A 12,341-nucleotide genomic window follows, 5' to 3' on the forward strand; every position below is an offset into this window, starting at 1 on the left:
CCTATACAAAAATCATAACCATCGATATCAAATGAATCGTGCTTTTCTTGGCTCCAGATTTGAAAGGTTACATGTTTTTATAGGTTTCATTTAGGGGAGTGAGCAGTAAACAAAGTCAAATATGCTCCCCTTGCCTGTCTCAATTTAGATTACAACACCTGTCACCCCCATAACAAACTAGATGCTGGTCAGTTTATATAAACAAGCATGCACAAAAGCATGTTTACATACGCCATCGTGTCCACTGTGAGTACACAGACACAAATTTATCTTAACAGATAATTGTAACCCTTTAACAACAAAATGTTTTCATGACTGCATTGTACAAGCAAACATTTCATACAGTGAGGTGTGAAAAGTTACAGTACAGATCTGCATTAGCCTGCTGCATAATCTGAACAGAAGAGCTATTTAAGACTTTACAGGGTCATAGCTGAGCTATGTACAAGGCTATCACTTTCTGTTTATTTATACTGTGGCAGGAGGCCTATCATATGAAAGGGATGAAAATATGTCTGGTTGACAAATGGCTCTCCCTCCATGTTATCATCTTCTTTCTGTGGCCATGCACTCTCCTTGTGTCCCTCATTTTCCAGTCCTGGAGAAGGACATATCATTTTCCATTAGTGTTAAATCTTCTGCACATACAGTATAATGTGCTGTGTGTACTGTATTAATGACATTTTCTTTGAAAGCCACCAACAGGAGTTATCCAAAACTTTGTATAATTACTAATAATATTACATATTTTATTTTATAAGAATTACTTTATTTTTAATTGCTTTTTTTGATGACAGTTTTGTGTTTGTTCAAATGCAATTTAATTTCTGCAAAACATTTATCCGTTATTGCTTAATATTCTGTACTATTTTTTATGTTATTTTTACATTTCGCTCTGTGTTATTATTATTGCTATCTTAGACTGATCGACTGCCTGGCAACCTTCAGTTGCTACATAAAAATGTGTATTACCCGACCACTCAGCGAGTGGTTCTTGGAAGCTGCTGGCTCTGACTGGGTGAAACAGTCACAAAGAGAGTGCTGCACAAAGTAAAAGTTGTTCCCCACCACTAAACCCAACATTAGATGGATGGATGTTATTCAATTTGTTTTACAAGATGTTTCACAAAAAAAATATAATTTCAGCAACAAATCCAACACGTTCCCATGCCAAAACGTAACATTCCGACGCTATGTGACAAATCGTCGGTATGTTACACGTTTGGAAACATGAGAACTGTTTGGATCTACACATGTAAATTTATTTTGCTTTCTCATCATGAATCCCTTTGGAAAACACTATCTGATATGGTTAAGGTTGTGGTTAAGGTTAGGGTTAGGGCTGGAATACATGGCTGGAATGTGTGTTACTGCCAGGAGCATCATTCTATTGGATTCCATCCACAATCCGGAGCATAGCATAGGGAACGTTACCTTTTGCGTTACTATGAGACGTATCGGGACGTGACAAATTGTCGGTGTGTTACGCGTTGGGAATGAGGATGCTCTGACAAATCACTTACAGATCCCATGTCTGGTTCATCAGAATACAGACAGACAGTTGGTGTTGTAAGCCCCGCCCTCTGTTCAAAAATGGTCGCTCACAGTGGAAATAAATGGCTTCTTTCACTCCTCTTTCAAACCAACTGTCTTCTCTGTCCAAAATATGAACATTGGCATCCTCGAAAGAGTGATCTTTGTCCTTTAGATGCAGATGGACCGCCGAGTCTTGTCCTGTTGAGGTGGCTTTCTATGTTGTGCCATGTGTTTATGAAGTGGCTGTCTGGTCTCTCCAATGTAGAGGTCTGAGCATTCCTTGTTACACTGTACAGCATACACCGTGTTGTTAAGTTTGTGTTTAGGAGCTTTGTCCTTGGAATGAACCATTTTTTGTCTGAGTGTGTGGCTGGGTCTGGAGTACACTGGGATGTTGTGCTTGGAGAAGAGTTTCTGTGATAAACCTGTCACATAGGGGATGACAATATTGTTGCGTTTGCCTTTCTGGCCCTTCCTAGTTGGTGTCTGATCTTCTTTTCTGTGCATCTTTGTTGATTTGATGGAAGTCCAGTTAGGTTAACCTCGTGTTTTAAGAGCTTCCTTTACATGTGTGTGTTCCCTCTTTTTCCCCTCAGGCTTAGAGGGAACATTTTCTGCCCGGTGTTGTAGGGTCCTGATTACTCCATGTTTGTGTTCCAGAGGGTGGTGGTCCGTGTGTGTGGGCTTCCGGTAAACTTCAATGTTGAGGTTCCATTCTCTTGAATACGCATGGCACAGTCCAGGAATGGCAAACTGTTATCCTTTGTGTCTTCCCTGGTGAACTTTATGTTTTTATCCATAGAGCTGATGTGAGCAGTGTAGGCTTCTACTTCTTGGGTTTTGATTTTGACCCAAGTGTCATCAACATATCTGTACCAGTGGCTAGGTACTGTCCCTTTAAAAGAGCAAAGAGCGTGTCTTTCCACCTCCTCCATGTAAAGGTTGGCTACAGTAGGTGATGGTAGCCCACACACACTGACCAGTACCTCCAGAAGACTACTAATCTTAATGGTTGTACGGGCAACTTGAAAGACTTCTAGAGATAAAACAACTGATTACTTTACAAAATTAAGTCAAAACTCCAGACTTCATGGCATTTCAAACATGACTAAAAAAATGCTGATGCACTCAGCCAGTTTAAGCCGATACTCGATATGGAAGTGTGTGAGATGATTTTCTGGACAGGGGCAGTTTCTTGTGACTTGGTTGCGGCAAGAATGCATGTGGAAAAGAAATAATCATTATTCCTCTTTTTATATGTTGTTAACACCAGAAAGTCCTCATGTTCAAATCAGCACCCTTTCAATCTGTCTTTTTTGAGATCTCAAACATTGATCTCTGTAACAACGTTGAGCTAAGCTGCTAATCTTCCCAAATGTCGGACTAAAAGATGGCAATTAAGAGCACATGTCCCATTTGTCTGAATGTATCTCAGGCATTTATTTGTTTCATTAAGCAGTAAACATGGTTGACGGCGTGAAGTTTATTTGGTCAATTGAGAAGATAAAGAATGGGAAGTACAGTGTATCAGCCTGGAGTACACGAGCATTCACACCATTGTTTTTAATAATAAAGGATGTAGAGGATGCCTAGTGCCTCTGATCACTGACAGCTGACCAAACAATGATAAGCTATATTCATACCGACTTTATTTTTACCATAGTTCTGTGCCAGCATTTGGGAGCTCGAATAGATGTACTATTTTTATGTGCTGAAGGAATACACAAACACTACAATCACAGTGTGTCAAGACAGCCAGCTTATATCCAGTCTAATAAGTGTTAGATTTAGTATTCAAATACTAAGGGCTTATATTGATATGAATTACGGTGTAAAACGACCCAATGTTCAAGACAGTATCCTTAATTCAAATGATTAAATTTATTGTAAAATGTACCTCTTCTCAGTTACTGCTTAAATACAGGCAGATTGACCTGCTGTTTCAGTTCTTGGTTATGTAGATGGAAAGCAGCTGCTGTGTATACCAGTTGCAGCAGATGGCTGCCCCTCCCTGAGCCTGGTTCAGCCGGAGGTTTTTTTCCTATTAAAAGGGAGTTTTTCCTTCCCACTGTTGCCAAAGTGCTTGTCCACAGGGGGTCATATGATTGTTGGGTTTTTCTCTGTATGTATTATTGTAGGGTCTACCTTACAATATAAAGCACCTTGAGGCGATTGTTGTTGTGATTTGGTACTGTATAAATAAAATTGAATTGAATTGAATTATATGTTAGCTGTTAGAAGTAGTTATAGTACAGAATATTATACTTTAGCACCAATAGGTGCATTTAGTGTTTTGTGATGCATTATTTTTTTACTTGAACTTGCTTACAGTGCTCTTACAATACTGTTTCATGGCAGGATCCCAGAGCTCTACAATAGACTGAATGCTGGGTGATCCCAGACACTTTTCTTACATATTAACCCTGAATAAATCGCTTTAGGTTCCAGTCTGTCTCAATCATTTACAATATGTTGTCTGGAAAGTAAATAATATTCCAAAAATATTCTGAAGATTCTAGCTTGCATCACAATTTACTTTGATTTTTTGGCCACTAAACAGCCACCCTCAGCGACAACCTGCAGTTAAGTCAACAAATCTGTGAATCCGGTTTACTGGAATGAATCGGATGCTTGGTAGCTGGGGATCGGTCTGCCAGGGCCTCTGCTCTGGGTGAGAAGTTCAGCCATCCAGGAGGGGCTCAGAGTTGAGCTGCTGCTCCTCCACATTGAAAGGAGTCCATTAAGATGGTTCGAGCATCTGACGAGGATGCCTCCTGGATGAGGTGTTCCGGGCATGTCCCACCGTGAGGCGGCCCCGGGGCAGATCCGGGACACGCTGGAGAGGTTGTATCTATCAGCTGACTGGACGAGCTGGAGGAGGCGGCCGGGGAGAGAGAGGTCTGGGCTTCTCTGCTTAGGCTGCTGCCCCCGTAACCCGGCCCCAGAAAAGCGGAAAATTATGGATGGATGCTGTTTTACTAGTGCTGTGTTGTCCGGCTAAGGTACAATAAGCCCAGTGAAATATACATTAGGGATAATAACCTGCTACTTAATGTGTGTGAAATAAAATAGCATTTTTAGAATTGTTTTTGTTGCACTTGTATTTTTTTAATATAAAAAAGTGTGAAATCTCACTTTTAAGGTGAAAAAATTGTAAATGGTCAGTATCTTACACCATAGTATTAGGACATGTTCATAATCATCTGCAGAAAACCTCTGTTCCTGTATGTTTTTTCAACTTTTTCAGCTGGAATCATATATGACAGCTAGTCAGTGTGGTGAAAGTGAGAGCTTGATCCATCTCTATTTTATTATTATTACTTACAAGGCTTAAAAGGAGTTCACCGTACCACAGGGCCCTGAGATTTAAAGTATAAAGTATACATTATTTATGGAGCTGTAAAAGAGGAAAAGATTAGTGCATGTCTGCGTGCATTGCTTTGGCTTAACATTTGATGAATGTCTTGGTGACTCCCTGACACACAGGGGGTATAGCTGATCCACTCAGAGATACTAACTAGAAGCAAATTTAACTTGGTGCTTTACGAAAAGTCGGAGGGTCATCTCAGTTCATCCTGTGGAAAATGTGTTAACCAAAATTAACTGCAATCAGTACTTAAATTGTAGGGATATTTCCCATAACCAGTAATTGCACTTAATAGTGCAGTCAGGGGATCATAACAGTCCTAAGGGTTCAACTCCTGGGGAGAATTGTTTCATTTGTCAGTGAAATCAAGTTGACTGCCCTGTACTTAAGAGGACAAATCCTTGGGACGTATTCTCTGCAGCGTCGACCTGTCCATTGAGCAGAATTAAAAAAGCTTTAGTCTCAGTGGTTTGAGGACAAGGCTGATGAAAAGGGAAAGGGTAGTAAGTGGAAGCGATGGGGGATGATGCTATTCTGGAGGAACTCAAAGAATTTGTCATGAGAGAGATGCTCTTAAATATTATCACCTCCTAAAACCAAAGTGGTAATTTCAGGAAGTGGTTAGCAGATTTCTTTTTACAAAGAAGCAGAAGATTTTAGTGTTGGGAAAAGATCACATTTTCCAAAGGGTCAATGCACAGTGAATCACAGAGGGCAGAGAGATGAGGCTGCAGTGCTCTCTATGGGCCAAAACCTTCAGACACTGGTGGCAGCACCCCAGTCCCTTTTGTGACAGCAGCTGGTTTCTGTGAGCTGTCACAGGAAATCACTTACTGTGAACACAGATTTAAAGGAATTCAAGTGTTGGGGCGTTTTCCTGTTAACTACAAAGTGCTATGAGCATGATTAAAACGGACTTGTTCACATATAAAATTGATATTGATCCAAAAGACATGAAAGTGTCATTTTTAGTGTATGCATGTCTTTGTAATGTGTTTTTTGTATTTGATTTGTTTCTTGCATTTGATTGTGCTCCGCTTTTCCTTCAGAATTCGACCTGTGCCAGTTCACCCTGGTCAGAGCCAGCAGTATATTATAAAGCCCAAATACTACCAAAGGCACACCACTCACACACAGACTCACGTCCAGACCCAGCCTGAAAGGCCCATCCCCCTAACAGTGGGACACAACCCTATCCACGGTGAGTAAGTCCTAAAAATCATCTTTTCATGCATCTTCTCTCTGTCTTAATGAGTGTTTTACTGTGGTACAGAGTGTGTTTTTTAGTCGGTGAGAGTGTCGATTTCTGAAACACTTAATTTACAGTGACTTAACTATACTTGAGCAACATAATCCACAAAGATGAGTAGCATGTTTGTATTATTGCAGTGCAATGGCATGTTATCCAGCTGACCTTAATTCAGTGCGATGTTAAGATAAATTGAGCAAAACGTTAGTTCATGTTGGCCAAAAAGTTCAGCTCAGCAATAATCTCAGCAAATCCGCTGACATCAGCTGATAGCGTTTACATGTCCAGTTGACAACAATCATGTAGAATGAAAGCTGTTTTGTCCTGCTGTGACAACTTGATGTGTATCTGCAAGTTGCTTTGTAACTCACCTCCAGCAACATATTTCATGGTGTATCTGACTATTAATACTGCTTTGTTCTGCCCTCCACATCTTGTGCCTCCTATGTATATTTATAGAGGTCTCCAAACAGAGCTGTGCTACCAATAGTGACATTATAGCCTTCCTTTGGCTACTTTCAGTTAGTGTGATTTTTTTCTTCTTATCTGAAAAAGTGAAGGGAAGTGTAAGAATATTTACCACATTACCCACAATCATGAATGAATATACATAAGACATTTCAAATGTAACATGAATGATGTCTGTGTCCGTTTTCCAAATTAAACTGCTTAATGGGAGAACTACTGAGAATCCTGTTGATACATTGTTACAAAGTTACCACTTTAAAGTCATGTCAGAGCCTTCAGCTGTAATTTTTATGCACATACACGCACAGAAACCATCACATTGGGTCTGACACTGTGAGGATGTGGAGAGAATGTGCAGCTTGCAGTTCGGCAGTAAAAGGATTTGTTCAAATTGCAGCTCCAGCGGTAAATGGCATAAAGACTTAAGCATCGCTTGCTGCTCTGGGCTGTCGAAAATGAATTATTAGTCTCATTTTCTGTGGGCAATTTCAGACAAAGGCAGGGAGTATAAGAGTTCGAATTGGAGAAAGGAATGAAATAACTGTCATTTGGGGAGAACCAGTCAGTTTGCTGAAACAACAAGTGACTCTGTAGATTTGAGTGGAAGGAAGCTGCCTACAGCTGAGTCTATCTGCTACCTATCCTCCTTTCAACTTTCTTGCCTGACAAATTATTCCCACTTTACAGTTTAAAGTGGACACCAGTGTGCCAAACATCTAATATACTGTATTTCCTCACTTAGCCCGTGAGTTCATAACAATCTGATGGTGCAAAAATCGTAAACGGTTATGATTTAATGTATTGTAATATTTTATACAAGGCATAATATTGAGATTGTCATGTGTATCTATATTGTTTGCTGTCATCTGTAAACTGTATGGGTGCACAAATGGCACAACAGCTTAGTAAAGCTCTAGCATTTCACTAAAAACTGAAACAAACTTCTTGGATAGTTTGTGCTGCTCAGCAGACCTTATTATTTGCCAGATTATTTATTATGAAACAGCACAAACACAATAGAAAGGTCCACATGCCGTTTATCCTTAATGAAATTCAAGTGAGTGAGTTATAAAAACATTCAACTCACTTTGTAAATGTGTTAATTTCATTGCTGAAGTCTGGCTTTTCAGCATGTGAGTCTGTGACAAAGTGGCTAGGACTGAATTCATTTACCATTTGTCACTTGTATATATTGTTATTTTGTCTTCTGTTATCTTATAGTCAATCATAATGCTTTAATGTAGAAACAGCACATGTAACCTTGGCTCTGCATACTATCCTGGGTCTGTTTGTGGTAGCATTGGTTACATTCATTACATCTGTGCAAATGTTCTTAATCTTTCATTTGTTTATGTAGTTTGGTTATACTTACCATTGTGTGTTCCTTTGTGCAGGTCTTACGTGTAAAACTGGTATATGGGAAGGGCTGCCCCGTTACTTCCTGTTTATATAGGATATGATGCATTGATCATGTCAATTGGGTGTAACCAAATGAAGGGGTGTTTCTTTTGTGTCAAATTGTTAATTTCCTTTAAAATAACCCCATGAGTCGGATTTTGTGATGAGATTGACTTTTCAATCCGTTTAGTTGGGTGAATGAGTTTGTTAAGTGGAAGAATGATTTTATTCCTGTTTCTTTGTCTAGACTGTGTTATTTAGTCTACCCTGTTTTCTCAACGGTAGAGATTAATGAGTTTCAGCTGTGGGTAAAATTCTGTATAAAGCAGGTGAGATTTTGACTGTGAGGGTCTTATGTTTTGTGAAACAGTTGTTGAAAGGTGACGCCAGAAAATAAAGAACGCTTATAAGAAACTTGAACAGTCTGCAGATGCTGTCTTCCTACCACTTTCCTTGCTTCTTATGTTTTGCTACCTCACAGTGTCTATCAGGACTTAGAGGAACAGCAGTTTCACTTCAGCTTCATTATTATTATTATTAACACTGACCTAAACAAAATCCAACGAGGAGAATAAACACAATGTATTTCTATGCCATAAAGGGGGGGGGGTATTGATGCCCAGAAAGCTGTACAACCGTCTCTGGACAAACCTGTGAAGTAGTTAGTAAACTTGGAAACATTCGTGCATTACCTTCGACGCTGCTTGTGACATTCACATTTTTAGGAGACACTTTTTTTTTTATTTCTGAACTTCCCAAACCATTCAGAGAGAAAAAAAAATCCTTTTTTTGGACCAACTTTGGCTGGCAGTCGGACCCTAATACATCTGACAGATCAACAAGAGCCATAATTCAGCAGCTCGTGGTTGGTTATTGTGGCTTGTCATAAATTCAAGGCTGGACTCCAACATCAGACTCACTGGGATGTATCTATGAATAAGCCAATATTTTTCAAAGGATCCTTAGACGGCACGAGTGGTTGTGCCTCTGGCCGCAGCCGGTCGGACTGACTTGAGGTTATTAATGGGGAAGTCAGCAGACAGAGCAGTGTTGATGCTTGGCTTTGCAGCATTACAGACTTGAGCAGACCTACGCATGGCCACAATGACCCAGACCCGGTTTCAAAATAATTTCCTCAGCTCATTTGAATTTCAGCTAGCAGTTTCTAAATGCCAGAAAATGTGCCAGACATAAAAACCAGTGAAGGAAAAGGGGCACAGACGCATATGAGAGGACAGAGGGCAGTGACCGCAATTTCCAGACATTTCTATGCAATGCATTTCTGGGAGGGAGTGTTTCTTTAAACCTTGGCTTCTAAATAAATATTTGGCAAAACCAAGTGTTATTTCAAGTGCCGTTTGTTGCCTGTTCATCTGCTGAATGAGATGTAAGAGGACTTATAATAGAGCCAACATGTGCCTGCTGCTGGTTTCACAAATACCAGACTTAAACGAGTTGCTAAAATAACAAAAATAACACAGAATAGATTCTCACATCATTTTTATAATTACAATCTAGAATGTAATGACGTTCTATAAATTCACTCCAGGCCTGTGTCGGTTGTCTACATAGTGTCAGATATCTCCCACACAGTACAACCACAAAGTTATAGTCTCCACATAGATGTGAGTGTCTACTTCAAAGTAGACCGAGAGTATCTGAAGTAAATTGTGTGTTTGGACTATGTTTGATAGCATTTTGCAACTGAATATAGCATCAAATCCATTTACAATCATAAACTTTACAAATCCCTTGTGGGATGAAATTTGCTCCAACACGAGGTTTAGAGTCGTCTCATTCATCTCTCACTGTGTTATCTGGATAGCAGATCTCTGTGTGTCCATGGGCTCCATGCTAATCCGGTTTAACCCTCCTCAAGTCCAGACCGGTGTGGTAATGTACCTGGACCCGAATAACGCTTTAGCTGGAGTAATGTGGCATTACTGTTCATATAAATCATTAGAACCCTGAACTGATCAGGGGTCAGATAACTGCTACAGAATCGAGGTGTGTCTTCTATTTGATTGTATGTGTAGAAATGTTTGGATATTTTTTCCTTGTCAGTCACGCATATAAATACCTTTTTAGTAAAGGCATTTTTAATTTTAACAATTGGATCTCAGTCTGTCTTGGGGTTATTTATACTTTTTCTGTGATCATATAGCTATTTAATTTAACTGATATACATGAACATGAAGTGCTGAGCAATCACAGGGTTTAATTAGTTTTTTATAGTTTATTGCTTTGTGCCATTTTATGGGGCGGAAGTAATGGTCAGCACATTATAAATATAATGTATATTGTTACCCTGTGACCCTAATTCAGAAGATTTGTTTTGGCAGTGCAGTTTTTTCCCAGATGGAACAGGATTTAGGTAAGATCTATTGAAACACATAACTAAGATAACTCAACAACTTTAGACTGTTCTTCCCATTCTATGCAAGGCCACCTGGGTTGGCTGGAAGACTGTTTACTTAGCCTGGCAGGGCGAAGGACACTGTCTCAGCTGAACTCTGGACACATACACACACACGCACACAGACATATACACATGCAGATGTACACTCATCCCCCCTCCCCCTCCAAACGCCTTTGACGCTTATTCCCTTCCGATGCTGACGGTGGATCAAGGAGACCAGCGCATAGGCTGCAGGCCCGGATGTACTGTCTACATCGGCTGTCTCTCACCCTTTACCCATCCCTGTTGCTTGTCATGTGTTTCTTTGGTGTATTAAGAGTTTTTTCATGTGCTATGTGCAGAGGTGTTTTTTTTTCTGTTCTCAAACTGATCTCCCTATTGGAGCTCAGTCTGGGGGCAGTTATTTTTTTCTCCTTATCTTTCCTCATGTGGTGCATTTTCCATTGTTATACCTCTCTGACCTGTCTTCCCCATGTGATGTTTTTGTGTAATGTATGTATGGTTGGAGGGTAAGATGGCGCCGCCATTGCGTGCAATAGGTCGGCAGCCTTAACATGAAATTTCCCCTTGTGGGACTAATAAAGGTATATCAATCATTCAATCAATCAATCAATCAATCAATAATTTATTAAATGTTTTACTTTCATTTAATGAACTGAAAGATTTCTGAATGATTTTTGATTTTGTTTTCCCCCCAGTAATAGTAGAGATAAATATAATTCGAAATAAAATGGCACCAAAATCACAGAAAACACAGTCCACTTCAGGAGATTTCAATTCATTTCCATCCTCACAGGATGACATACTGTGTTATTGATCAGACAATTCGATTTGAAAACACTCTAATAGGCACCAACAAATATGTTAGGAGGGATCCAGTTCAATTGCTCTAGTGGAAGTTAGACCTAGCTCACTGCTGTCAGCTGTAGTTGCCCATGTTGGCGCACCCTGTCAGTCAAAGCATGCATGCTGCTAACATGACCCTAACATCTATTCAATTCAATTTATACAGCGCCAAATCACAACAACAGTTGCCTCAAAGCACTTTAAGGTAGACCCTACAATAATACATACAGAGAAAAACCCAACAATCATATGATCCCCTGTGGACAAGCACTTTGGCGACAGTGGGAAGGAAAAACTCCCTTTTAACAGGAAGAAACCTCCGGCAGAACCAGGCTCAGGGAGGGGCGGGGTCATCTGCTGCGACCGCAGGGGAGAGTACTAGCAGTAGCAATCAAGAATAAGGATGCATTGCCTGCATACAACTTGTGTTAAACATTATTAAAATATGACTGATTAGTTTGACTGAAAAGCAATTCTCATGCTGACAGCTGCCACAACTTGTAAACATATTATTTATTTATGTGATGGCTTTTTTGGTTAAGTGTTTGTGTGTTTATATAAAGGACAATTTTGTCATAGCACCTGTCAATTAAAGAAACATTATTGATTGATTTTTTTTCCCCTCCTGGGTCACCACTCGTTGCAGTCTTTCATTTTTTGTGTTTTTCAGGGGCAAACACATTTGTCCCGTTAGTTCTTTTACTTCTTTGTACTTCCCTCATGTCCATTGTCATAGTTTCAGCAGTCCCCCTCCAGAAGCTTGGTGATATTTGTGAGTCTTATTGATGCTATGATTATTATTCCTTATAATAAAGTATTCTGATTGTGATTAATGAGACAACGATTGTTATTCTCTCATTGATAAATTTCTCATTGATAAAAAACTGTGTGGGCTGTGTCGACCTCACATTTCTTGGGTAGTGCACGTCGGGTTACGGTGCAGGGTTTCAGAGTGGTTTGTGGTTAAGGCGTAGCGTAGATCTCCTGCTGAAGCATATTTCCCCAGTTACTGTGTAACACAGCAAAGCTACAAATAGCAGACCCCTGAGCCTAATTTA

The 12,341-nt window shown here is 39.9% G+C and overlaps 1 protein-coding gene across 5 annotated transcripts in view; it reads left to right on the forward strand.

Annotated features, from left to right (window-relative positions):
* Positions 1-12,341, forward strand: part of ltbp1 (latent transforming growth factor beta binding protein 1) — a 125,781-nt gene that overhangs the window by 39,531 nt on the left and 73,909 nt on the right. For all 5 annotated transcript variants that reach the window (XM_063490931.1, XM_063490934.1, XM_063490935.1 and 2 more), the window contains exon 4: positions 5,953-6,104. In XM_063490931.1, the coding sequence (XP_063347001.1) occupies positions 5,953-6,104 (152 nt within the window). The remainder of the gene's footprint in view (positions 1-5,952; positions 6,105-12,341) is intronic.

The sequence above is a fragment of the Pelmatolapia mariae genome, linkage group LG13, assembly GCF_036321145.2.
Source record: "Pelmatolapia mariae isolate MD_Pm_ZW linkage group LG13, Pm_UMD_F_2, whole genome shotgun sequence".
Taxonomy (NCBI): Eukaryota; Metazoa; Chordata; class Actinopteri; order Cichliformes; family Cichlidae; genus Pelmatolapia; species Pelmatolapia mariae.